Source organism: Hemitrygon akajei, chromosome 8 (assembly GCF_048418815.1).
Source record: "Hemitrygon akajei chromosome 8, sHemAka1.3, whole genome shotgun sequence".
Lineage (NCBI taxonomy): Eukaryota > Metazoa > Chordata > Chondrichthyes > Myliobatiformes > Dasyatidae > Hemitrygon > Hemitrygon akajei.
The window spans coordinates 162,686,270-162,714,257 of record NC_133131.1 but is presented as its reverse complement, the minus strand read 5'-3'; the positions used below and the strand labels follow the sequence as shown (position 1 = coordinate 162,714,257).

At 44.8% G+C, this 27,988-nt stretch overlaps 1 protein-coding gene across 2 annotated transcripts; it reads left to right on the top strand.

Annotated features, from left to right (window-relative positions):
• Nucleotides 1-27,988, top strand: LOC140732388 (NEDD8 ultimate buster 1-like). 2 transcript variants are annotated; one of them, XM_073054969.1, is made up of 13 exons: nt 1-115; nt 1,381-1,479; nt 3,002-3,066; nt 3,758-3,831; nt 5,794-5,925; nt 11,660-11,739; nt 12,512-12,618; nt 14,414-14,600; nt 19,278-19,385; nt 21,228-21,380; nt 22,711-22,821; nt 24,985-25,087; nt 26,389-27,988. In XM_073054969.1, the coding sequence occupies exons 1-13, from the start codon at nt 95-97 to the stop codon at nt 26,547-26,549; spliced, it is 1,401 nt and encodes a 466-aa protein (XP_072911070.1). In that variant the 5' UTR covers nt 1-94; the 3' UTR covers nt 26,550-27,988. The 2 variants fall into 2 exon arrangements, with proteins under 2 accessions (XP_072911070.1, XP_072911071.1); XM_073054970.1 differs by lacking the exon at nt 1-115 and adding an exon at nt 760-806.

Sequence of the window (27,988 nt, the reverse complement as noted above, 5' to 3'; positions counted from 1 at the left end):
AGACGACGGACCTACCCAAGACTGCATGAAGTGTACTTTTAGTTTCACTTACTCGGAAAGTGTCTTTCGACGTAGCAGGTCTAGCTGACAAACCATGGCAGAAGGGAGACAGCCAGTAAGTTGAACTGTGATCTAAATTGCTCAGGTTCATAGTCACTTCAGTAAGAAAGGGTCCACAGGGTGTACTGTAAGTGTTCTTAGTATGTAATTCAATGTCAAGATCAAAGAGTGGATCCTTAAGTAATTTTGAACTTCTCAAAATCATTTAAAATAACTTTTAAACAACAAATGGTTGTCGGGGTGAGGCGGGGGGAGGGATTTGATTCATCCAGAGCAGGATGGGAAACGCAGAGAAACGTTAATAAGGGGAAATTTTATTTCCGAACGGGAAGAGGTGAATGTTCAAAGCTTCTTGGTTAAGCTGCACTTTGTAGTTGTGATGCTGTAAATTGGGTAAACGTGATCCTACAGAGAGAGAATGCTTGTGGATCTTAATATCTGGGTGTGTTTGTCACAATATGTGCTTCCCTCTGTATTTGTGCATCTCCCCCTCCCTCCCTCTCTCACCCCACCCCCTACAGAGGTGTTATCTCAGCTTGTTGGCTGGGGCTTTCCGCTCGTAATTCCCCTTAATGCTGGTGAAAGTGAAAGCTGACACTGAACTGCAGTTTCAGTGAACTTTGCTGTGGGAGGGGCGGTCGTATCACACTGATGTTGCTGCAGGCATTGCAGTAACAGTCCAGATATCAGTGTTGGTTCTGATATCACCGTGACGCTGCAAATATCACAGTGATGAAGTAGGCATGGTAATGAAGAGACAACCTGCTCCTGTGCCCTGTGTGGATAGTCAGAGGCTTTTCCCCAGGCCTGAAATGGTTGCCACAAGAGGACACAGGTTTAAGGTGCTGGGGAGTAGGTACAGAGATGTCAGGGGTAAGGTTTTTACACAGAGAGTGGTGAGTGCGTGGAATGGGCTGCCGGCGACGGTGGTGGAGGCGGATACAATAGGGTCTTTTAAGAGACTTTGGATAGGTACATGGAGCTTAGGAAAATAGAGGGCTATAGGTAAGCCTAGTAATTTCTAAGGTTGGGACATGTATGGCACAATTTTGTGGGCCGAAGGGCCAGTATTGTGCTGTAGGTTCTTCTATGTTTCTATAAGCCTCTGGCAGAGTTTGCTCCCTGTTACTGCTCGGACTTCCTCAGGTGCTCACAGTCAGTATAAGTTAGTCGAAATGGGTTCTGGGTGGTGCCTGCAGGCTCGACGGGATTATTTCTATGACCCTGGAACCCATTAGTATCGACGGTTCTGAAAGAGTGAATATTCTGAAGAAAGTGAACCTCACAGCAATAATGACTTTCTGTACTCTCCCAACACAGCAAGACACGGATGCCAATAATATGATGGATTGCACAGAGAATGGGGACACCAGCTCTGGAGATCTACAGCTTAGCATCCAGTTACCAAAGCACCTCCAGGTAAGATCAGTCATCAACAAAAAGCTCTTGCCCTCTGACCCAGGACTGCTCTATGCCAGAGGAACAGGAAACCCACAGGACCACAGAACATAGACTATTCATCAGTACAGCACAGTGCAGGCCCCTCCATTATGTTGTGCTGTACTTGTGACTCGCCCCAAGATCAATCTAATCCTTCTCTCACACACAGCACTCTGTTCTTCTTTCATCCATGTGCCTCTTTAATGTCGTTAACGTACCTGCTTTTAGCACCACCCCCGGCAAGGTGATCTACGTATATTTAAAAAACTACCTCTGGCATCCCCCCTATACTTTCCTTCAATTACCTTAAAATTATGCCCTCTAGTGTAAGCCATTTTCAAACGGGTAAAAGGTACTGGCTGTCCACTCTCACCTCCATCAAGTCACCTCTCATCCTCCTTTGCTCCAAAGAGAAAAGCCCCAGTGTGCTCAATCTTGCCTCATATGATAAGCTTTTAAATGTTACTATCATATCTGATTCCACTCTTCCCCTGACAATGTGTTCCAGACCCCATCACTCTGTGTTTAAAATAATTTTGCCCTGTAAATGTCCTTTAAACTTCTCTCCTCACCTTGAATCTATGTCCTCGATTTAGTAACATATCTACACTGGGGAAAAAAATATTCTGACTCTTTACAATATTTACACTTTCCATAACAGTCATGTCACCCTACGCCCCATTGACCTTCAGCAGTTCAGAAAAAGTTATCCAAAGTTGTCCAGCTTCCCCTCATAGCTCATACTCTCGGACGCAGACAACATCCCAGTGAACCTCTTCTGCGGTCTCTCCAAGTCCTTCACATCCTTCCCATAACATGCTGGCCAGAATGGTACACAATAGTCCAGATATGGCCTAACATATGTTTTGTCCAAAGCTTTTACCTACTTCCTGTAGTGACTGGTCAATCAGGGCAGTCTACCCCTCACCTTTTTTTCCCTCTAGTCCTGCTGAAAGGTCTTGGCCTGAAATGTTGACTGTACTCCTCTCCATAGATGCTGCCTGGTCTGCTGAGTTCCTCCAGCATTTTGTGTGTGTTGCTCTGGATTTCCAGCATCTGCAGAATTTCTCTGGTTTGAGTTCCTCCAGCATTTAGTGTGTGTTGCTCTGGATTTCCAGCATCTGCAGATTTTCTCTGGTTTGAGTTCCTCCAGCATTTTGTTTGCAGTTTTCAGCAATTCTGTCTTGTTTCTCTCAATAACCCTGGATAGATCCCACCAGGCCCTGGAGACGTTCACTTTGATGTTCTTCGAAATGCCCAACCTCTCCTCCTTTTTGACATCAATGTGCCCTAGAACATTAGCACACCCCCTCCCCGATCTTCCCACCTTCCATGTCTTCCTCCTTGGCGAAAACCAATTTAAAGTGTTTTTATTACTCCCTCTCCCATTTCCTCTGATTTACAATGGCATCATATTGGGTGCGGACAAGATAGGCCAAAGGGGATGTTCCTGTGTGTACTGTTCTATGTTCTACGGGCTAAAGTCAGGTTTACCTTGCAGGGAAAAGAAAAGAAAATGAAGATGAAGATCTCTCGAGATGCCACAGGTGCAAAACTGTGTAATGAGTAAGTAAGAGTCCATAATATTTAATTTTAGAATTGTAAAGGATGACATTTATGAGATTCTTATCTACAAAATTATGTGCTGGCGTTGGAGAGGCTCCTGAGGAGGTTTACAAGAATGATCCCAGGAATCAAAGGGTTAACATACGAGCTTTCGATGGCTCTGGGCCTGTACTCGCTGGATTTAGAAAGATGAGGGAGGATCTCATTGAAACCTATCAAATATTGAAAGGTCTAGATAGGGTGGATGGTGGAGAGGATGCTTCCAATAGTGGGAGAGTCCAGGGCACAGCCTCAGGATAGAAGGATGCCCTTTAGAATCGTGATGAGGAATAATTTCTTTAGCCAGAGTGTGGTGCATCCATGAAATTCATTTTCACAGACAGCTGTTGGGGCCAAGTCATTGGGTATATTTAATGCAGAGGTTGATAGATTCTCAATTAGTCAGGGCATCAGATATTTGGGACAAAGAATAGGGTTAGAGGGATAATAAATCAGCCATGATGGAATGACAGAGCAGGGTCAATGGGCCGAATGTTTTATGAACCTTGTGAGGCTCTTATCTCCAGTAAAGAGGACAAAGTGCTCACATCCCTCTCCGCTAAGTGAAGGTGGATGTCCCACAATTGTTCTGTGTCGAACAACAATGCTTTGTGATTAATTATATTGTAACTAGCTGAATTACATTTTACAGAATTGAGAAGAACTTACAGAATATTAAAGCAGAGAATATGCAATTGACATATAAAGGCAAGATATTTAATTTGGGTAAGTACAAATTTTAGTTGCCTTATAGTGGCAGATGAAGTTCAACCCAGAAAGGGCGAAGTGATTCACTTTAGAAGATCGAACTTGAAGGCAGAATGCTGGGTTACTGGCAGGATTGTTAACGTTGTGGAGGAAAAGAGGGATCTTGAGATTCACGTCCATAGATCCAAGAAGTTGCTGTGTGAGTTGGTAGGGTTATTAAGAAGACATGTGGTGTGTTGGCAATATTCCCTCTAAGGTTTGTGCGTGTACATGCGCGTACACATCTTTTGCTTCAAGTGCACAAAGGAACTTAAACTGCGGACAAATGGTTGTCACCCTTTACATCGTTGGCACGTTAAGTATATTTCACGAACCTGCACAATCACATTTCCTTTTCTGGTTTCTGATGTGGATGGTGTTGACAATGTGGAGCTTGTGATAGGTTGAGCAAAGTTGAGCATATGGGAGATGTCAGAGGTAAATTCTTTACGCTGAGAGTGGTGGGTTGCAGCAGATACAATAGGGACATTTACAAAACTCTTAGGTAGGCACATGGATGATAGAAAAATGGAGGGCTATGTGGGAGGGAAGGGTTAGATTGAGCCTTGATAGTAGGTTAAAAGGTCAGCACAACATCACGGGCTGAAGGGCCTGTACTGTGCCATACTGTTCAATGTTAAAGATAAAACGAGAATTGGGCATCACATTGACAAGTCTCGACACCAACTGGGCGACTGTTTCACTGAGCACCTTCGCTCTGTCTGCCATTTCAATCAGGACCTCTTGGGTGACAGCCATTTTAATTCCTCTCCCTATTCCCACACTGACATGTCTGCCCTCGGCCCCCTCCAGTAACAAGGTAAGGCTGAAGACAAATAGAGTAAAGATTCCTGGTTAGTCTACAGCCTGGCTGCACTACTCCCAGCCACCCCCCATAACCCCGTCTCTTGCCCCTACTCCACCCTCTGCATCTGCCTATCACCTTCCCACTCCCCCTCAAGAAGGGGGATCAAAGATCCCCACCATCCGAGCCATGCCATCTTCTCGCAGCTCCCGTGGAGCAGGAGGTGCAAAAGCCCGGCATCCCACACTACCAAGCTCAGAAACAGCGACTTCCCTTCAACCATTTGGCTCTTGAACTGACTGACACAAAGCTAATCACAAGGAACAGTACGACCGCTTTGATCACTTTGGATTTCGGTTATTTATCCAATGACGGTCTTTCTTGTTTAACCTTAGTATAATATTTACTTGAATGTTGTGTGTTTGACGCCGTGTGCCTGTGATGCTGCCACAAGTATTTTATTTTTCCCCATGCATACGTACTTAAGCAAATGACAATAAACTCGACTTTAAGAATAGAGGTGATTACACTTGTGGGTCCTGCCACCGAGTGGATTGTACATTATCCTGGTGTATTATTGATTTCCTGTTATTATACTGCCTGGGTAAAACAGCCAGAATAGTTAAAGACCCCGCCCACCCCCGACATTCTTTCTTCACCCTCTGCCATTGGACAGAAGATACAAAATCCTGAAAGCGCGTACCAGCAGGTTCAAGGACAGCTTCTATCCTATTGTTATCAGAATTTTGAATGGACGCTTGACTTCACCATCTACCTTGTTAACCCACCCCCCCCCCCACCTAATATACATACAAGCAACCTTGTACATCATGCAAGTTACTTGTACACTGTGTTTTCAAGGATTGCTTTTATATTTATTGTGTTTCTTTTACACTTATTGTATCCTTTTATACTACACCGGATCCAGAGTAACAATCATTTTGTTCTCCTTTACACTGAAGAATTACGATAAACAATCTTGTACCTTGAATCGTTATTCTGCATTCTGTTTTTGCTTTACGATGTATAACTTTGGTGCGGAGAAATGATCTGATCTGTGTGAACAGTAAGCGAGACCAGCTTTTCACTTTCTCGGTACATGGGACAATAACAATATTTCCATTGCTCCTCTCCAGACAAGACCCTTGGTGAACAAGGTGTGAAGAATAAAGGGGTTTTTGGTCTCGCTCTGATTAATACCGAAGAAAGAAAGCGTGAGGCCTTTGTCTCCAGAATTATTAAGGGGGCAGAACTGTTGGCAAAACGAGGTGAGTATTACAGATTCGAGAATCCACTCAAAGTTTCAAAGTAAATGCATTATCAAATTACATATCCACTCAGTGGCCACTTTATTCAATATCTCCTGTACCTAATAGAGTGGCCACCGAGTGTACGTTTGTGATCTTCTGCTGCTGTAGTCCATCCACTTCAAGGTCTGACGTGTTGGGCATTCAGAGATGCTCTTCTGCACACCACTGTTGTAACGCGTGGTTATTTCAGTTACTGTCGTCTTCCTGTTAGCTTGAACCAGAGGCCGTTCTCCTCTGACCTCCCTCATTAACAAGGCATTTTGCCCACAGAACTGCCACTCACTGGATTTTTTTTTTTGGTTTTCACACCATACCATTCTCTATAAACTCTAGAAAATGCATGAAAATCCCAGGAGATCAGCAGCTTCTGAGATACTCAAACCACCCCATCTGGCACCAACAATCATTCTACAGTCAAACTGACTTAGATCACATTCCTTCCTAATTCTGATGCTTGGTCTAGGCAACAACTGAACCTCTTGACCATGTCTGCATGCTTTTATGCATTGAGTTGCTGCCACATGATTGGCTGATTAGATATTTACATTAACGAGCAGGTATACAGGTGTACTTAATTTTGACACTTTTAAGCATCTGTCTTTGTAATTGTCCTGAATCGTGGGAAGTTCACATCTACAGATGCGCTGGGCTGTCCGCACCACTCTCTGCAGAGTCCTGCGATTGTGGGAAGTACGGTTCCCATACCAGGCAGTGAGGCAGCCACTCAGGATGCTCTCAATTGTAAGATAAAAGTATCTTAGTATCTCTCCACAAGCTTTGCATTACGTCTTCCCCAGACACGGTGTCTCAAGGCGCTTTATAGCCAATGGCATACTTCTGAGAGTGGGAGCGGGCCACCCATCCTGTGCATAGCATCTTAAAGGCAATAGGCTGACCGTGCGGTGTAGGCTCTGCTCTGGAGTTTCTGCCTACTATCATTCCCATATCCCAAGATATATGGTGGTTGGCAAAATTAGACCATAAGATAACAAGAATCTCCTATCAGATTCCTTCTTCTTCAGCCTTTACCTTTCCCACCAGCCTGGCTTCACCAATCACCTTCTGGCAAGTCTTCCTTCCCCTCCCCTCCCCCCCACCTTTTTATTCTGGCACCTTCCCCCTTTCTTCTCAGTCCTGAGGAAGGGTCTCAGCCCAAAACGTTGACTGTTCATTCATTTCCATGGATGCTCCCTGACCTGCTGAGTTCCTCCAACATTTTTATGTGTGTTGCTCTGGATTTCCAGCATCTGCAAGATCTCTATAAGATATAAGAGCAGAATTAGGCTATTCAGCCCATCAAGCCTGCTCTGCCAATCCAAAACACTGATTTATTTTCCTGCTCAGCCCCATTCTTCTGCCTTCTTCTGGTGGGTGAATGGAATGCACTGCCAACAACGGTGGAGGAGGCGGATACAATAGGGTCTTTTAAGAGATTCTTAGATAGGTACACAGAGCTTAGAAAAATAGAGGGCTATGCAGTAGGGAAGTAGTAGAGTAGGTTACATGGTTGGCACAACATTGTGGGCTGAAGGGCCTGTAATGTGCTGTAGATTTCTATGTTCTAGTAACCTTTGATGCCCTGATTAATCAACCTCCGCTTTAAATACACCCAATGATTTGGCCTCCACACCTGTCTGAGGCGATAAATTCCACAGATTTGCCACCCTCTGGCTAAAGAAATTCCACCTCATCTCTGTCTAAATGGACATCTCTCTATTCTGAGTCTGTGCCCTCTGGCCCTAGAGAGCCCCACTATAGGAAACATCCTCTCCACATCCACTCGATCTAGGCCTTTCAATATTTGATGGGTTTCAATGAGATCCCTTCCCCTTCTTCTTCTAAATTCCAGTGAGTACAGACCCAGAGCCATCAAATGCTCCTCATACATTATCCCTTTTATTTCCGGGGTAATTCTCGTGAATCTCCTCTGAACCCTCTTCAATGCCAGCATGTCCTTCCATAGATGAGGGTCCCCAAAACTGCCCACAATATTCTGAGCACAGTCTGACCAATGTCTTGTAAAGCCTCGGTTAAAAATTACTTTAACTCCAAGGCATCAGTTAGGGCATTGAGCGAACGTGTTAGGTTGACATGTAATAGTTTTGCAGGACATTGATAAAGCCACATTTGGAGCATACGTTCAGTTCTGGTCACCCTGTATATAGGAAATATGTTATTAAACTGGAAGGCTTCAAAATAGATTTATGTGGACGTTACTGGGAATGGAGGGTTTGATAACAGAGCTTTGGCCAGCAGCCAATCTGGACATTGGAATTTGGAGAGGAGGGGGCTTCAGTCAGGCCCACTGTCTGAGGATAAAAGGCAGGAGCAGGTCACAACAGCATGACAGAGGTTTGACCAGTGACCAATCTGCATCTGGGACTGATGAGCAAGAGCAGATTAAAGGGAGGCAAGGGTCAAGCACAGTGGCAGTCATCTGAGTGGACAGAGTCAGAGTGGTGATCTTGAGGCTTTAACTCTTCGAGGCTTCAGTGAAGAGAGGCTTCACTCAAGAGAAAGCAAAGGAAAGAAAAGCTCAAGTTTTTTTTCCTTCTCTTCTTTATATCTGCTCATCCAGGTAGCGATGTCAAGCAGGGTAGTTGAATGCTCCTCTTGCAGGACGTGGGAAGGCAGTGAGACCTCCAGTGTCCCTGATGACTACAACTGCAAGACTTGCATCCAGCTTCAGCTTCTAACAAACTGTGTAAGAGTTGAAGCTGGAACTGGATGAACTCTGGATCATTCGGAAGGCTGAGGGGGTGACAGATAGGACATATAGAGAGGTAGTTACACCCAAGGTGCAGGACACAGGAAACTGGGTGACAGTCAGGAAGGGGAAAGGGGTTAAGGAGTATCGTTGTGGCCATCCCCCTCAACAACAGGTATGGCACTTTGGATACTGTCGGGATGGGAGGGGTGTGAGAAATGACTTTACAGAAAAGTCCCAGTGGTCAGGTCTCTGGCATTGAGTCTGCCTCTGTGACTCAGAAGGGGAGGGGGAAGAAGAGGCACGCTGCAGTGATAGGGGATTTGTTAGTTAGGGGAATGGACAGGAGGTTCTGTGGGCAGGAATGAGATTCCCAGATGGTATGTTGCCCCACGAGTGCCATGGTCTGGGTTATCTCTGATCAAGTCTCAGCATTCTCAGGTGGGAGGGTGAACAGCCAGAAGTTGTGGTCCATGTAGGTTCCAATGACATGGGTAGGACAAGTGACGAGGTTTCGTTTAGGGAGTTCAGGGAGTTAGGTGCTAAGTTAAAGAGCAGGACCTCCAGGGTTGTGATCTCAGGATTGCCAGTGAGGCTAGAACTAGGAAGCTTAATATGTGATTAAGGAGTTGGTGTAGGAGGGAGAGTGTAAGATTTTTGGATCATTGGGCTCTCTTCCAGGGAAAGGGGTCCTGTAGAGATGGGACAGTTTGCACCTGAACTGGAAAGGGACCAGTATCCTAGCAGGAAGGTTTGCTAATGCTGCATAGTGGGGTTTAAACTAGAGTTGCAGGGGGGTGGGAACCAGAATTCCAGAACAGTTCGTGGAGAGGCTGTGGAGGCAGATGTTGATAAAACCTTAGACACAGTTAGGAATCAAAGAGTTGAGCACGGTGTGACTAGTGTCCTGAGCTGCCTTTATTTCAATGCAAGAAATATCGTAGGAAAGGTGGATAATAGTACAGAAGATGAGGTAGCTGGTTTACAAACAGAGGCAACGTGTGGTGAAGAGAGGTCTCGAGGTACCTGGAGGCACATGATAACATTGGCCATATTCAACGTGATTTGTTCCAGGGAAAATCCTGCCTGACAAATCTGTTGGAATTCTTTGAAGAAATAACAAGCAGGTTAGACAAAGGTTAATCGGTTGATGTTGTGTACTTGGATTTTCAGAAGGCCTTTGACAAGGTGCCACACCGAGGCAATATTCTAGCATGGATAAAGCAGTGGCTGATTGGCAGGAAGCAAAGAGCGGGAACGAAGGGAGCCTTTTCTTGTTGGCTGCTGGTGACGAGTGGTGTTCCACAGGGGTCTGTGTTGGGACAGAGGCTTTTTACATTATATGTCAGTGATTTGGATGATGGATTTGATGGCTTTGTTTTAAAGTTTGCGGACAATACGAAGATAGGCAGAGGGGTAGGTAGTTTTGAGGAATAGAGAGGCTACTGAAGGACAGACAGATTAAGAGAAAGGGCAAAGAAACGACAGATGGAATACAGTGTTAGGAAGTGTATGGTCATGCACTTTGGTAGAAGAAATGAAAGGGTTGACAATTTTATAAATGGAAAGAAAATACAAAAAACTGAGGTGCAAAGGGTCTTGGGAGTCCTCGTGCAGGATTCCCTGAAGGTTAATTTGCAGGTTGAGTCTGTGGTGAGGAAGGCAAATGCAATGTTAGCATTCATTTCAAGAGGACTAGAATATAAGAGCAAGGATGTAATGGTGAGGCCACACTTGGAGTATTGGGAGCACATTTGGGCCCCTTATCTTAGAACGGATTGCTGAAACTGGAAGGGGGGTTCAAAGGAGGTTCACAAAAATGATTCCAGGATTGAATGGCTTGTCATATGAAGAGCATTTGGGGCTCTGGGCCTGTATTCACTTGAATTCAGAAGAATGAGGGATGACCACATTGGAGCCTGTCGAATGGTGGAAGGCCTTGATAGAGTGGATGTAGAGAGGATGTTTCCTCTGGATGGAGAGTCTAAGACCAGAGGACACAACCTCAGAACAGTGGGACATCCTTTTAGAATGGAGATAAGGAGGAAATTCTTTAGCTAGAGGATGGTGAATCTGTGGAATTTTTTGCCTCAGGCAGCTGTGGAGGCCAAGTCTTTAACAGATTTAAGGCAGGGGTTGATAGAGTCTTGTTTGGTCAGGGCATGAGGGGATACAGGAAGAAGGCTGAAGATTGGTGCATGGAGCTTAGGAAAATAGAGGGCTATGGGTAGCCCTAGGTGATTTCTAAGCTAAGGATATGTTCATCATAGCTTTGTGGGCCGAAGGGCCTGTATTGTGCTGTAGGTTTTCTATGTTTCTATTGGGGCTGAGAGGAAAATTGGACCCCCCCTTGACGAAATGGTGGAGCAGACTCGATGGGCCAAATGGCCCAGTTCTGTTCCTGTATCATATGGTCTTATGGAGTTACGGGGAGAAGCTGGATACGCTTGTACATTTTCCCACATACATGGGGGGCTGAGAGGGGACTTTATAGAGGTTTACAAATTAACAATGTTTGCACAGTAGTGTAGCAGATAGTGTTACAGCTATAAGATTAGGTTTGGTGCCCACTGCAGTCACTACACTCTCCCCTAACCACGTGGGCTTATTCACTGATGACAGATGCAAAGAAGCTGTTCCTAGAACGTTGAGTGTATGTCTTCAGGCTCCTGTACCTCCTCGTGGTGGGGGTCTTGACATAAGACCATGAGTCGTCGGAGCAGAATTAGGCCAGTTGACCTTGTGCTGTATCTCGATAAATAAACAGGTAAATAATGGGTGCTTCCTTTTTGAGGCATCGCCCCTTTCTGGAGTGACTCCTGGAAGTGAGGGCCCCTGGGTTCCTGACGCACGGATTATGGGAGCAGATCTCGAGGAGGAGACTGGTGTCCTCATTGCTGAGAATGCAAGCCTGATACATCAATGACTTAAGTTTCACATTTGTGGGCGTGACTTCTCAGAGACCCATCTTTGATCCTGTTGCAGATAAAGATTTTGAAGGGACACACTTCAACGCAACAGACCACAGAAGAGAAATTGTTAATCTCCCTGAAAGTGACAGGGCGGTAAGTATTCTGAAAAAACACACACTAAACCCTTTCTGCCCTGATGTGTGGGGCGTTACTAAGGACTAAGGAACTTATTGGTTTAAAGGGCGCTTGTGCATTTCCTTTGAAGCGTGATGCAGAATGGAGCTGAGTAGAACGCATTCTTCAGAGACTTCAACACAACGCCCATAAAGAACGTGAAATGCAGGAGCACGTATAGGCCATTTAACTCCATTCTCCCTCCATCTTCCCCTGGCCTTAACCCCCTTACCAATCGAGAACTTATCATTCTCATCCTCCATTACCCTCCGTGGCAACGAATTCCACAGATTCACCACGCTCTGGCTGAAGAAGTTTCTACGGGTATCAGTTTGAAAAGCACGTCCCTCTATTCCGAGGCTGTGCCCTCAGATCCTAGACTCTCCTACTAATGGGAACATCCTCTCTATATCCAGTCTATCCAGACCTCTCAGTAGCCGGTACATCTCAGTGAGATCCTCCTGTCATCTCCTGAACTCCATCGAGTACAGGCCCAAAGGCTGTTCAGGAGACTCCATCCTCCACTGCCTAGATCTTCTGCTCTGACCTCTGGAGTGGGACTTTGCTGCTGGTACCTCAATGCACAGTGTAGTGATGTGATCTGTATGAACTGTATGCAAGACAAGAATCTCGGTGCATTAGACAGTAATAAACCGGTTTACCAATTCCGGTTCCAACCGCCTAACTCTAACACCTGCAGACAGTTTTTCCATATTTTGCTGATTTAACTTCTGCATTTATTTGGCGATAGGTTTTTCTAACAGCCTTGATTCTGCATGAGGTCGGTCGATGGAACATGAAGAAGAGTGATTATGCACAGGCACTTTGGTTTCTAAATCAGGCCGAAACAGAATTCAGGTGATCGAATTTGCATTTAAATATCCTTTATGATTCTCATGTACCAAGGTAGTGAGTTATAAAGGTGGAAGGTTCTAATTTAAGTTAACCAGCTTTAGCCTTCTAATATGTGAAAATTAGGACTAAAGATTTTAAAGATTAGCTTTAATGTCACGTATATGTTGAAACAGCGAAACAGACAGAGAAATGCGTCTTTTGCATCAACCTGGAGCTGTGCTGGGGCAGCCTGCTTGTGTTTCTGGCACCAACATCGCACGCTCACGGTTCACTAACACTGGCCGCAACATCTTTGGAATGTGGGAGGAAATGGGACCACCCGGAGGAAAAACATACAAAGTCCTTACAGACATCGGCAAGAACTGAACCCCAATTTTGTCTAGGAATGAGCTATACCATTTCCAACCAAATCAAAGAACAATTAAAGATTTTAACGATTTAAAAGTTTTGTATTTGAATGCACAGAGTATCTGTTCAAAGGACAATGAACTAATTAGGAAAGTACAGCACAGAAACAGGCCCTTCAGCCCATCTTGTCCATGCTGAAATCATTAAACTGCCTACTCCCAACTATCAGTGACAAATATCACTGCTTTTTGAGCACAAACACATGCAGCTGATGTTATTTAAAAACTGCTCGCTCTAAGTATGGCGCAGTGTCTAACGGCCACACAAGTGCACGTGCCTTGAGCTAGTTTGAACCAGTTCAGCAACAGTCTTCTGTCACAAATAAACAAAGAGAATCCCGGCTGTTTTCTCGATTAGACTTTGTTCTTTTAGAGTTGTCCCACTAAATGGCTGCCCTGATTAAGCAGTGGCCCAAATCCACTGTATTTACCTACCTCCTGTTTAACTACTTCCAAAGATCCAGCCTCTGCAAACTTCTGGGGTGGAGAATCATATAGATTCTCCACCCACGGTGACAAGTAATTTCTATCATCTCCATTTCAAATGATGAGCCATTGATCTTGTAAGAGGTTGTGAGGAGCAATTGGAGATTTACACGAAATCCCATCCTCAGCGGACACAGCTAAAGTACGAACTGGGAATCCTATGTCAGGATCTACCAAGACCAGCAAACCTTAGATGCAAATTATACAAAATCATTACAGGGAGGAACAGCTTTAAGGAGGAGGTACTGAAAATAATGGTTCTACATAAGTGCCGCCACGCGTCTGGCACCAAAATGGGATGGGATGTCATGCTGAATTGGTATCAGACATTGGTGATGCCTACCTAGTACTGTGGGCAGTTTTGGTCACTTACCTACGGAAAAAGTGGAAATAAGGTTGAAAGAGTGCAGAGAAAATTTACAAGGATTTTGCCGGGACTGGGATTTCAACATTTAAGGTAAGTTTGGGTAGATACATGGATGGGGAGGGGTATGGAGGGCTATGGTCCCGATGCAGGTCAGTAGGTGTAGGTGGTTTAAATGTTTTGGCATAGACTAGATGGGCTGAAGGGCCTGTTTCTATGCTGTACTTGGAATGTGGGTGGAAAATGGAGCACCCAGAGGAAACCCACACAGTCTCGAGGAGAAAATACAAACTCCCTAAAGGTAGCAGCAGGAATTCAAAGCGCAAAGGAACTTTATTATCAAAGTACATATATAGCATGTTACCGTATGCTGCCCTGGGGTCCATTTGAATTCTGATTGGTATTCACTGGCACTGTGAAGCGATTACGCTAACCGCACCACCCTGTATCAGCTTAAACTCCACGTGCGCCAGGAGATGAGGCGATGGGTGGTTAGAATGTTCCTCCTCGTATTGATTTGATGTGCATGTTGATCTTACAGCCGATGTAAGGAGGAACTGTTGAACGGTGTTGACAACTGTGGAGTGCTGAATCTGGACATAACCTGGTGCTATCTCCAGCAGAACAACATCCAGTGTCATGCAGAGGCCAGAGAGAGGTTAGAACGTGCCCAGGCATATTTCAACAAGTGTTTTGGAGAAAATCAGCATCGTCTTCAAAAACAAAAGGTTGGTGATCCTAATCCTTGCAAGCACACTAATACTATCTTCTAATACCAGGCGGCATGCATTTGAGGTGAGAGCAGATAATTTCAAAGGAGATGTGAGGGGTAAGTGTTTTTGACAGAATGTTGGGTGCCTGGAATGCCTGCCTGGGGTGGCAGGAGAGGCAGATACATTAGGAATTGTTTGGATAGGCACATGAATGCGAGGGAAATGGAGGGATATGGACATTGTGTAGGCAGAAGGGATTAGTCTAGTTGGCCATTTGATTGCTAATTTAATTGGTTTGGTACAACATTGCAGGCCGAAGGGCGATTCCTGTGCTGTACTGTTCTGTGTTATATGGTTGATGTCTACACCCATGATCTTCATTTAGACATTTACGGAAAAGTAGCCTCTGGCAAGGCAAGCATTTACTGCCTTTCCCCATTTGCCCCTGGAGTAGGTGGCGGTGAACCAGCAAGGTCCCTCTCGTGAAGTCCCATTCCTGAAGTCAATGTCCAGCTCTTTTATTGAGGGAAATTACTTGTGCTATGATCTGGAGTCTCCCTTGTCCTTGGTGATAGCGATGGGAGGTTTGGAGGTGCTGGGTTTGTATGTGTTAACGTTGTGGCAGTGGTCCATTGAGGGTGGAGGAAGTGAGCTTTCAGGATTGTCGATGAGCTGTCAGTCAAGTGGGCTGGTTTGTTTTGGAGGGCCTCAAGGATTCTGAGCATTTTAGGGGCTGCCCTCATTCAAGTAAGTAAAGACTACTCCTTTACACTGTGTCTTTTAGACAGTGCAATAATTCTGGGCTACAAGAAAGACATCTAGACACTAACTTAATTTTATAACCACATATATTATGTGACTGATCTTATGTCATTTTACATCAAAGTTTCTGCCTCCCCCTCAAAACTGGGCAGAAGATACAAAAGCCTGAAAGCATGTATCACCAAGCTCAAGTCTATAAGACCACAAGACATAGGAGCAGAATTAGACCATTCTGCCCATCGAGTCTCTTCTGGCATTCCATTACGGCTGATTTATTATCCCTCTCAGTCCCATTCTCCTGCCTCCTCCCCTTAAACTTTGATGCCCATACTAACCAGGAACCTATTAAGCTTCTCTTTAAAGAAGCGTTCCCAATACCAAACCTGCAGAACGCCACTAGTCACTAGCAGTCTACCAGAAAAGGCCCTTTTTATACCCACTCTTTGCCTCCTGCCAGACAGCCAATCTTCTAACCATGCTAGTATCTCCCCTGTAGTACCATGGGTTCTTATCCTGTTTAGTAGCCTCATGTGAGGCACCTTAGCCAAGTTCAAGTACACAATGTCCACCAATTCTCTTTTGTCTGTCCTGCCACTTATTTCCACAAAGAATTCCAACAGATTTGTCAGGCAAGAATTCCCCTTAGGGAAACCGTGCTGAATTTGGCCTATTTTATCACGTGCCTCCAAGTACCCTGAAACCTCATCCTTAATAGACTCCAAATCTTCCCAACCATTGAGGTCAGACTAACTGGCCTACAATTTCCTTTCTTCTTCCTCTCTCCCTTCTTGAAGAGTGGAGTGACATTTGCAATTTTCCAGTCCCCCATAACCATTCAAGGACAGCTTGTATCTCATTTCTATAAGATTATTAAACCATCCCATATTCAATACAGTGGACTCCTGACCTCACAATCTACCTCTTTATGGCCTTGCACTTTATTGTCTACCTGCACTGCACTTCCTCTGCACCTGCGTCTCTTCATTCTGCACTCTGTTATTGTTTGATCTTGTACTACCTCGGGTGTCGGAGTGGAGAAACGTCTCTACCACGGGAAGTGAAAGGTGGTCCTTCCCTTTGCTAACCTGCAGTTTACCTTTGGGCAAGGTGTAGCACCTGCTTAGCCCCCAACCCCGATCAGGGTCACGTGAAGCCATGGGACCAGGTGGTGGACGGTCGTATGAGCAGTCGGTGCAGATCACAAGTCCTGGTTATGTGACCACTGACACCAGGCAGGCAATCTCTGAAGAGTATTGACAATGACCCAACTTGTAAAGACACTGCCCAGAAGAAGGGAATGGAAAACCACTTCTGTAAAAAGACCAAGATTTCCCACATCATACAAATTACCCTAATGCGCTGTTGTAATGAATTGATCTGTATGGATGGCAGGTATAGTTTTTCATCACAACCTCAATACATGTGACAATAACTGACCAATTTACAAATTTTACCTTACCATTGTTATAGACAATCGACAATGTTTTAGTGATGGGGACTCCATTAATGAGAACTGAGAATTTAACTTGCTGGGGACAGTCACATCTGACACATTTTCGACTGTGCCTACACCCTTTGACCTGCTCCATTTCCTGAGCAGTCAATTGTACTGACCTGATTCAGCCTTAGTGGCCATCCCTGCTGTTGACCTAGTTTGGAACCCAAATGAAGTTGCTGAAGATGGTGGGGTCAACTGTACTGTACTTCTGCAAAGGGTTGAGATATGTAACCTCCAACAAAGGTCCAAGTAGAGTGGATATGGAGAGGATGTTTCCTATAGTGGGGGGAGTCTAGGACCAGAGGGCACAGCCTTGGAATAAAAGGACGTCCCATTAGAACAGAGATGAAGAGGAATTTCTTTAGCCAGAGGGTGGTAAATCTGTGGGATTCATTGCCACAGACAGCTACGGAGGCAGAGTCATTAGTTATAGTTAAAGCGGAGGTTGGTAGGTTCTTGATTAGTGAGGGAGTCAAAGGTTACGGGGCAAAGGCAAGAGAATGGGGTTGAGAAGGGCTCAATGAAATGCCATTGCAGACTCGATGGGCTGAATGGATGATTTTACTCCTATGTCTTATGGTCTTATAGTACGAAACTATCAGATAGTTTTGTCCTTGAAGTTTGTACTTGGTCAAGAGTCAATCACGCTCACATCACCTCTGGAATTTACATACCTGGATGAGGTCCATAGACAACGGTCCTGTTGAACCCTAAACTGGACAGCTTGATAGATCACTTTGTCTCTGATTCAGAGTAGATGGTACGGTAGTGTGAAGCCTTACAGCGCCAGCAGTCGGGGTTCAATTCCCGCAGCTTTCAGTATGGAATCTGTACTTCCTCCTCATGTCTATGTGGGTTTCCCCAGGGTGTGCTGATTCCCTCCCACATTCCAATTGCATACAGGTTACGATTAGTTAGCATGCTATGTTGGCACCAGAAGCGTAGCAACACTTACAGGCTGCCCAGCACAATCTTCGGATTGTGTTGGTCATTGATTAACACACTTATTAACTCATTAACACACTTCTCTGTATGTTTCGATTAGAAACATAGAACCATAGAACATTACAGCACAGAAACAGGCCTTTTGGCCCTTCTTGGTTGTGCCGAACCATTTTTCTGCCTAGTCCCACTGACCTGCACCTGGCCCATATCCCTCCATACCCCTCTCATCCACGTACCTGTCCAAGTTTTTCTTAAATGTTAAAAGTGAGCCTGCATTCACCACTTCATCTGGCAGCTCATTCCACACTCCCACCACTCTCTGTGTGAAGAAGCCCCCCCAATGTTCCCTTTAAACTTTTCCCCCTTCACCCTTAACCCATGTCCTCTGGTTTTTTTCTCCCCTGGCCTCAGTGCTTACATTCACTCTATCTATACCCATCATAATTTTATATACCTCTATCAAATCTCCCCTTATTCTTCTATGTTCTATGTTTTGTTTTTGTTAGAACATTCTTCTATGTTCTAAGTCCTAACCTATTCAACTAACCTATTAACCTATACGTCTGACAAATAAAGTTAATCTTTAACCTTTAAATTGACTGTTCAATAATTGACAAGTTTGGATTTTTTGAACCAGGTGTGCCAGAAATAACTAACATAATTGAATTAAGTACCCATGTTGCAGCTTCTGGGTGCCCACTCTGTCTACACACATGGCTACTTTATTAGGTACCTCCGGTATGTTCATGGTCTTCTGATGCTGTAGCACATCCACTTCAAGGTTCTGTTGTTGTTTTATGTTCACAGATGCTCTTCTGCACATCTCCGTTGTAACGCGTGGTTACTTGAGTTACTGTTACCTTCCTGTCAGCTTGACCCAGTCTGGCCATTCTCCCCTGACCTCGCTCACTAACAAGGTGCTTTCATCCACAGAACTGCGGCTCACTGGATGATTTGTGTTTCTCCACACCATTCTCTGTAAACTCTAGAGACTGTTGAGCATGAAAATCCCAGGAGATCAGGAGTCTCAGAGGTCCTCAAACAACCACATGTGGCACTAACTATCATTCCACGGTCAAAGTCACTTAGATCACATTTCTTCCCCATTCTGATGTCTGGTCTGAACAACAACTTGACCACGTCTGCATGCTTTTACACATTGAGTTGCTGCCACATGATTGGCTGATTAAATATTTGCATTACTGAGCAGGTGTACCTAATAAAGTAGCACAGAGTGTACGCAGCGGCAGTGGCCAATATTTAAAGACATCCTTTTCAGGTGATTGTAGGAAAGTTTCAGGGAGATGTCAGGTGTAGGTCTTTACACAGAGAGTGGTGAGTATCTGAGATGAACTGCCAGAGGTGGTGGTATAGGTAGATGCAATAGGGACATGTAGGATTAGATTGATCACGAAGCAGGTTTACATAGGCCAGCATAACGTTGTGGGCCAAAGATTCCACATTTTTGTATGTTCTATGTTCCACAGGACAAGAGTGGAAGACACAGAATCCTGAACCTACGGCTTCAGGTGCTTTGGGGAGTATGGTTCTTCCATGACAAAGATTTGCCCCAATCCAGGAGGAACTTTGGCGAGGTAAAGCACTTAGTTTCAGGTTAAAATGTCAAGTTCCCAGATTTCTCTTTTCTCATTCAAGCAAGTGATGAGCTTGGTGCTTGAAGGAGTTGGGGGGGTTTACATTTTGACCCAAAGATTGATGGTGGTGTAGATGGTGTCGAAGGTTGCCATAAGGTGTCAATTGGACAATGTCAGGATATTGGAGAAGTGACAGGTGGAGTTCAACTCAGGGAAGTGTGAGGTGATTTCATTTTGGAAGGTCAAATCTGAAGATAGAATACAGGGTTATTGGCAGTGTGAAAGAACAGAGAGATCTTGAGGTCACGTCCATTGATCCCATAATGTTGTCGCACAAGTTGATAGGGTGGTTAAGAAGGTGTATGGTGTGTTAGCCTTCATAAATTGGGGGATTGAGTTTAAGATTCATGAGATAATGTTGTAGCTCTATAAAACTCTGGTTAGACCACATTTGTCCAAGCACAAAGAAGGGGAGGACTTTCTGCAATGTGCTCCTGAGAACCTCCTTGAACTGTGTGTAACTTGGTTTGTTATTTCTTATTCTATTATTTGGAATATTGTGCTCAGTTCTGGTCGCCTCATTCTAGGAAGGAGGTGGAAACATTAGCGAGAATGCAGAGGAGGTTTAAGAGGATTCTGCCTGGATTGGAGAGCATGTCTTATGGAGATAGGCTGAGTGAGCTGGGGCTTTTCTCCGTGGAGTGAAGGAGGATGAGAGGTGACTTATAAAGGTGTACAAGATGATAAGAGGCATAAATCGTGGATAACCAAAGATAATACGAGAGGACATAATTTTAAGGTGATTGGAGGAAGGTATAGTGAGGATGTCAGAGGACGGTTTTAGACACAGAGAGTGGGAGTTGTGTGGAACGCCCTGCCAGGAGTGGTGGTAGAGCCAGATACATTAGGGACATTTAAGAGACTCTTAGGTATGTACATATATGATAGAAAATGGAGAGCTTTGCAGGACTGAAGGGTTAAATTGATCTTAGAGTAGGTTAAAAGGCTGGCACCACATCATGGGCTGAAGAGACAGTACTGTGCTGTAGTGTTCTAGGTTCTTTGTTAAAGGAATGAAGAAGGTTAGGGGCAGGTGAGAATGGATGCAGTGTACATATTTTCTCACAGTATTCAGCCTTTTTAATATCAAAAGAGTTCCTTGGTTTATAAGTAATAGCAATTGAAATTTGGCTGAGTCACATATCAAGTTATTATGACAGGAAAAGAATTTAAGAAGCAAACAAACCTGTAGATGCAGGGGTCTGAAGTAAAAAACTCAGCAGGTCAGGCAGCATCTATGGAAATGAATAAACAATCAACGATTCAGGCGAAGACCCTTCTTTGGACTAAAATATCGACTGTTTATTTCCCTCAATAGATGCTGCCTGACCTGCTGAGTTCATCCAACATTTTGTGTGTGTTGCTTTGGATTTCCAGCATCTGCAGTATATCTTGTTTTATTTTCTTTGAAATGTCAACTTTGTCTTTCTGTCCATGGATGCTGCCTGACCTGCTGAGTACTTTTAGCAAACAAAGGACAAAGAAAGTCTGAAAGGAGCAGAGAGAGGTAGAGAGTGAATCTCAGAGCTTACACAGCCGCAGGATCTTGGCAGGAAGAGATGACAGTGGTGTGGAGTGGTCAGTTAGAGCAGGGCAGGATGTGAAAACAGGGCCGAGAATGTTAGCACCAAGATGGCTGTGGATGTGCGGTGAAAAGAAATTGAACTCTCTGCAGTGCAATCGTTCTACGCTGTTTCTCATGCTGAGCCCAGCAAAGTCTCAATGCTTTATCAATACTGGTGAGCCACCTAAAGAGCTTGTTGTGCATCCTTCCACATTTAGGCAGAAGAGCTGCTGGATCAGCTGTTGGTGGACGATCTTTCAGTGTCCACCCTTGTGAATGAAGGCTACAGCACCAGGGAAGCCCGCCTTGCTTTACGAGCCATGGATGGTAAAATTGAGGAGGCCAAATTATATATTGAAGAAAAGAGACAGGTTGGTGCCTCAAGGGGTAATCTTAGAGTCATAGAGCAATACAGCTCAGAAACAGGCCCTTCAGCCCATCTAATCCATGCCAAACTACTATTCTGCTTAGTTCCATTTGCCTGCACTCAGACCACAGCTCTCCCATCCATGTACCTATCTAAACCTCTTGTAAATGCTGAAACCAAACCCACATCCATCACTTACACTGGCAGCTCGTCCCACACTCTCACCACCCTCTGAGTGAGGGAGTTCCTCCTCATGTTCCCCTTAAACATTTCACCTTTCACCCTTAACCCATGACCTCTAGTTCTAGTCTCACCCAACCTCAGTGGAAAAAGCCTGCTTGCTTCACCCTATCAATACCCCTCATAATTCTGAATGCTTCTGACAAATCTCCCCTCATTCTCCTACGCTCTTTTCCTAATCTATTCAACCTTTCCCCACAACTCAGGTCCTCAAGTCCCAGCAACATCCTCATAATTCTTTTTTGTTTACCGTTAGTGGAAATATTCTTAATTACAGACTTCGAAACCCATCCTATTTGAAACTGTATCTATTGATCTTCGTACTCCTTTCCAGGTGTTAATGGGAATGCCATAATGGAATCATCCAACAGGTCATCCCATTAATCCTAATCTATTAGCTGAAACATCAATCCATTGACCCAAATCCCCCCCCACTCCGCATTCTGTCCCATTCCTCAGCTCTTTCCATTAATTCATTTATATCTTTCTTCTTCCAAGTACCAAGAACATGAGATAATGAGACAAAGAGCCCTTAAAAGGGAGATCATTGGTTGTAGCAACATTTCAATGATGGGGCGAGTGAGTGCAGTTAACCCCTTCTGTTCAAGGCTGAGGGGTATTAATTGTTCTTGAACCTGGTGGTGCAAGTCCTGAAGCTCTTGTACCTCCTACCTGATGGCAGCAGTGAGAAGAGAGCATTGAAGTGGATGGGCTAAGCGGCAGAAGACCACGAACATACACTCAGTGGCCACTTTATTAGGTACGGGAGGTAGTTACTAAAGTGGCCACTGTCTGTCTGATCTATTTTATGTATTGCGCTGTCCTGCTGCCACAAAACAAATAATTCCACAATAATTAAACCGGATTCTGATTCCGATGGTGATACAGGAGGGGTGATGGTAGATACGGGCTACCCCCAGCACAATGTCGGACTGTGTTGGTCGTTGACACGTACGATGCATTTCACTGTAGGTTTCAATGTACGTGTGACAAATAAAGGCAATGGGTGATCTTCAGTGGGTAGCTGTTCCTCACTGCCTCGGTTACTCTGCTCCAGGCAAGTAAAGCTTTTCTCGCTTCCCGGTTTTGAACAGGAGCAGAGAGCAGCGGAGATAAGAAGGCAAGGACTCCACAGGCCCGGTGACACGGACAATTCAGAACACGGCTCGCCCGAGAGGGATGGGTTGCCTGATCAGATAAACCAGGTGAAGTAAAACACAATCAGAAGAGATAAAATAAAAACTCAGAACTCCATCACAGACTGTGACACCATTACAATAAAGAATATAAAATAACATAAGAGCAGTAGTAAGGCAAACAGCCCAACAGGTCTGGTCCACCATTCCATCATGAGTGATTTATTATACATCTCAACACATTCTCCTGCCTTCTCCTTTGACACCCTGACTAATCAAGAACCTATCAACCTCTGCTTTAAATATACCCAATGATGTGGCAATGAATTCCACAGATTCATCACCCTCTGGCTGAAGAATTTCCTCCTCATCTCTGTTCTAAAGGGATGTCCTTGTAATCCTTGTGCCCTCTGGTCCTAATTCCCCAACAATAGGGAAGATCTTCTCCACATCCACTCTATCTAGGCCTTTCAATATTCGATATTGAAATTCCAATAAGGTCCCCGTCCCATTCTTCTAAACTCCACTGAGTACACTCCCAGAGCCACTAAATGCTCTTCATGCATTAACCCTTTCATTTCTCAGAGCTGGCTAATCAGTTATGCATGTTAACCTGAAGACCCTATGTTGGCCTCTGTAAAATCCCTGTTTTAGAAAGTGTCTCCCTCAAGTGCTACCTCACTACTAGCCCAGGGACTCCTATGTTATTGGTAATTGGTTTATTATTATTTCATACCAAAATCCAGTGCAAATCTTTGTTTTGCATGTCTCCCATACAGTATACCAGTCCATCGGGGGTAGAACAAGGGGTAAAACAGTAGTGAGAATATAATGTTACAATTGTAGAGAAAGCGCAGTGCAGGTAGACAAGGTGCAAGGGCCTTGATGAGGTAATCTTCTCACGGTGGGATAGAAGCTGTCCTTGAGTCTGCTAGTCTGTGTTTTCAAGCTTTTCTACCTTCTCCCCAATGGAAGAGAGGAGAAGAGAGAATGACTGGGGTGGAAGGGGACTTTGATTTATGTTTTCCAAGACAGCGGGAATTGCAGACAGAGCCCATGGCGGGGAGGCTGGTTTCCGTGATGTGCCTTTTAATCCAGGCAGCATCCTGGTAAACCTCTTCTGCACCCTCTCTAAAGCCTGCACATCCTGAACATAGCAGCCAGAATTGAGTGCAAAATCCTGGCTGTGGCCTAATCATGTGGCTGTCCTGAATGAACAGCAGCAGGCATCCAAGTTTTGGTGCTCCCAGAGCGTGGAATAGTTGCCGCTGTCCCTTTAAGACTCAGACCACCAATTACTGCCTGCCACACTCCTTCATCGATAGTCTGTTCTTAAGGGCCTCGTGCTGAGCACTCTGTGCTCAATGGTAGGAGTTCCATTTCTAGTACTACGCTTTGTGATTTTGGTGTTGTCTTGTTTATTTTGAGTCCGGATCAATTCTAGACCTCACTCAGCACGTGGGTTCACCGCCATCCATAGCTCTCTCGTTACAAATCAGAGTTTTATAATACTGCAGCTTAACTCAAAGCCTTCACTAATAAAGGCCAGACTCCTTGTTTATCAACGTGCATCCACCTTCAGGGAGCTATAGACCTGGACCCCAATACCCCTCTGTACTGAGCCCTCTGAAACACATAGAGGGGGTAGGGGTGACTAACTAGAATGGGTGATCAGGTTAATTGCCCGGGGGAGGAAAATGTCTAAGATGTTGTGAAGTATTTGTTTCGATAGCCCTATAGTGTTTTCCAGAAAGAACAATGAAGTGCAGAGCTTGTCTGTGAGGAGTTTGTGCATCCTCCCCTTGGCTGCGAGGGTTTCCTCCCACGGACATACCGGTTATCAGGATAATTGGTCAGGTGGGTGTAATTGAGCAGTGTGGATCAGTGGGCCTGCTACCATCCTGTTTCTCTAAATGATAAAAATTTTTAAAGTATAGATCAGCACAACATTATGGGCCGAATGGCCTGCCCCGTGCTGTGCTGTTCTATGTTTTAAGGTACAATGGACTCCCCATTGTTTCTGAAGAACGCTGGGGATAAATCTCTGTGGAATTGGTATTGGTCCTGCTGATATAACCATGTGCTGTCAAAGATGACAGACACAATAAACGCAGGAGCAATCTTCAGTCTTCCAGCTAATGAACAGCAGCTCTTGACAAGGTGGACAGGTTCAGATGAAAAGTGACGTTGACATGCATTAAGATAAACACTCTGTCTTGTGATGATGTTCAGGAACCAACTATCAGTGCCAATTCCATGCCTGTCGCTGGATCGAGTCTGTCACCTCCTGCAGATGGAACCTCAGCCTCGGCACCCACCGCCTCTGCACCAGCAGGTATGTCCGTAAGACCAAGGTACAGAATTAGGCCACTCGGCCCGTCGAGTCTGTTCCACCATGGCTGATTAATTAACCCTCTCAACCCCATTCTGCCACCTTCTCCCCATAACCTTTGATGCCCTGACAAATCAAGAACATGCCAAACTGCGCTTTAAGTATACCCAATGACTTGGCCTGCACAGCAGTCTGTGGCAATGAATTCCACAGATCCTCCACCGTCTGAGAAATTTCTCCTCACCTCTGGTCCTAGACTCGCTCACTATTGGAAATATCCTCTCCACATCCACACACACTCAGTGATCCAGGAACAGCTTCTTGCCCTCTGCCATCCAATTTCTGAATAGACATTGAACACAACCTCTCTACTTTTTTAAGGTTTCTGTTTTTGACTAGTTATCTTAATTTTAAAATGTTATATATATATCTCTATATACTTAGAGTAATTCAGGTTTTTTCCTATATTTATCATGGTATTTCATTGTACCACAGCTGCAAAGTTCACATATTTCATGAAACATGCCGGTGATATTAAACCTGATTCTGATTCCGATCCTATCCAGTCCTTTCAAAATTCAATAGGTTTCGATGAGATCCCACCTCACTCCTCTGACCTCCAGCAGGTACAGGCCCAGAGCCATCAAGCGGTCCTCATGCATTAACCCCTTCATTCCGGAGATCATTCTCATGACCCTCTCCAAAGCCAGCACGTCCTTTCTTAGAGAAGGGCCCAAAACTGATCCCAATGCTCCAAGTGGCAGCTCACCAATGCCTTACAAAGCCTCAGCATTACATCCTTGCTTATGTAACTTAGTTATCTTGAAATTAACGTTAACGTTGCATCCTTACCACAGACTGCATGGATGGAGGCCAATGAAACATTCAAAATTATTTGGTCATATCTCCAACCCGCCATCCTGATCTTTTCTATAGCAGGGCGGAAAACCGAATATGTGCAGCATTCCAAATGCAGGCTCACCAACATCTTGTAAAGCTGCAAGATGACCTCCAACTTCTATACTCAATGCCCTGACTCGGGAAGGCCAGCCTTTTGCACCAGCCTGTCTATCTGTGACATCTCTTTCAGGGACTGTGTACTTGTACCGCGAGGTTTCTTCTGTAAAGCTCCTAGGTGCTTCCTAAAATATTGTTAATAATGGATATGGAGAAAGTAAGCATAGCAAAGGGATTTGCATGCCTTCAAACACGTGTCCTATGGGTTACAGAACTAGATAAGGTGGTTTCATCAGACCACTGGGATTATCTTTGTGGTTTTAAGGTATTTATTTCCTAATTATTAGGAGCCCAAAGTAGTAATGAAGAAGATGAAATATTGAGAGAAATCCTGCAATACCTACCTAACGATATCGACGACTACATCGACCTGTCCCTGGAGGATGAGGAAGCCATTGTGCGTGAATACAAGACCAAGATGTCGGACTCAGAACGGAGCGGCAGCTAAAAGTGAATCGGATTCTGATCAAAGTCACAGCAAGTGACCCCACCAGGTTCCTGAAGAGATGCATGGGTCTGACCTGCCGACCTATATTATCCCTCTCAAACCCATTCTCCAGCTTTCCCCCTGTTCCCTTTGACACACTTACTAATCGAGAACCTATCAGCTCCCCACTTTAAACATCACCAATGACTTGGCCTCCACAGCTGTCCGAGGCAATAAATTCCACAGATTCACCACCCTCTGGCTAAAGAAATTGCTCCTCATCTCTCTTCTAAAGCAATGTCCTTCTATTCTGAGGCTGTGCCCTCTGGTCCTAGACTCCCCCACTGCAGGAAAACATCCTCTCCACTGGCCATCAGAGAGGTGATGTATTCTGACAGGCTGGTCGATCAAAGTGTCAATTTAGACCTATCCTTCTCCATAGTGGCTTTCAAGCTGATGGAATATGATCAGCAGATCCCCTACACACACTTTTGCCACCTGTTTTGCCCCATTCCCTAATAGGAGATCCAGTGTTGCAGCCCCCCTCACTGCGATCTCAAGGAAACTTTTCCGAATACATTTGACAACAAACATAATTGGGAGATGCTAGAAAGTATAAATAATAATGCTTTAAACAGTAAGCAGGTCAAACAGCGCCTGTATGGAGCAGAAACAATCAACATAACTCCACATTTGAACCTGTCGTTCCACACTGCTGCCTGACCTGGTGTCTGTTTATAGCATTTTCTGTCCTGGTGCTAGATTTTCAATGTTACCTGTAACATTTTGATTTTGGAACATACTCGCAGTGGCTACTTTATTAGGTGGAGGAGGTGACTGCTCTGACCCATCCACTTCCAGTTTCAGAGATGCACGCCACTAGTATAATGCGTGGTTATTTGAGTTACTGTCAGCTTGCACCGGTCTGACCATTCTCCTCTGATTAACAAAGAGTTTTTGCCCCATAGAACTGTCACTCACTGGATGTTTTTGTTTGTTTCTCGCACCGTCCTCCATAATTTCTAAAATCCCAGGAGATCGGCAGTTTCTGAGATACTCAGACCACCCCATCTGGCACCAGAGAGAATCAAAGTCACTTAGGTCACATTTCTTCTTCATTCTGATGTTTGGTCTGATATGCATTGAGTTGCTGCCACATGATTGGCTGATTAGATATTTGCATCAACAAGCAGCTGTATCTAATAAAGTGGCCACTGAGTGTCTAAAACTTGCACAGTAGCAAAGTGATTATACAAAAATACAACTGCAGATGCTGTGGATCAAAGAATACGAACACAACGCTGGAAGAACTCAGCAGGTCAGGCAGCATCTGTGAGAAAAGAGTAGCCAACGTTTCGGACCGAGACCCTTCATCAGGAATGGGGGGGAAGAGAGGGCCGAAGCCCAGTAATAGAGATAGGGGAGGGGGTAGGGCCTAGAGGCACCAGGTGGAAAACCAA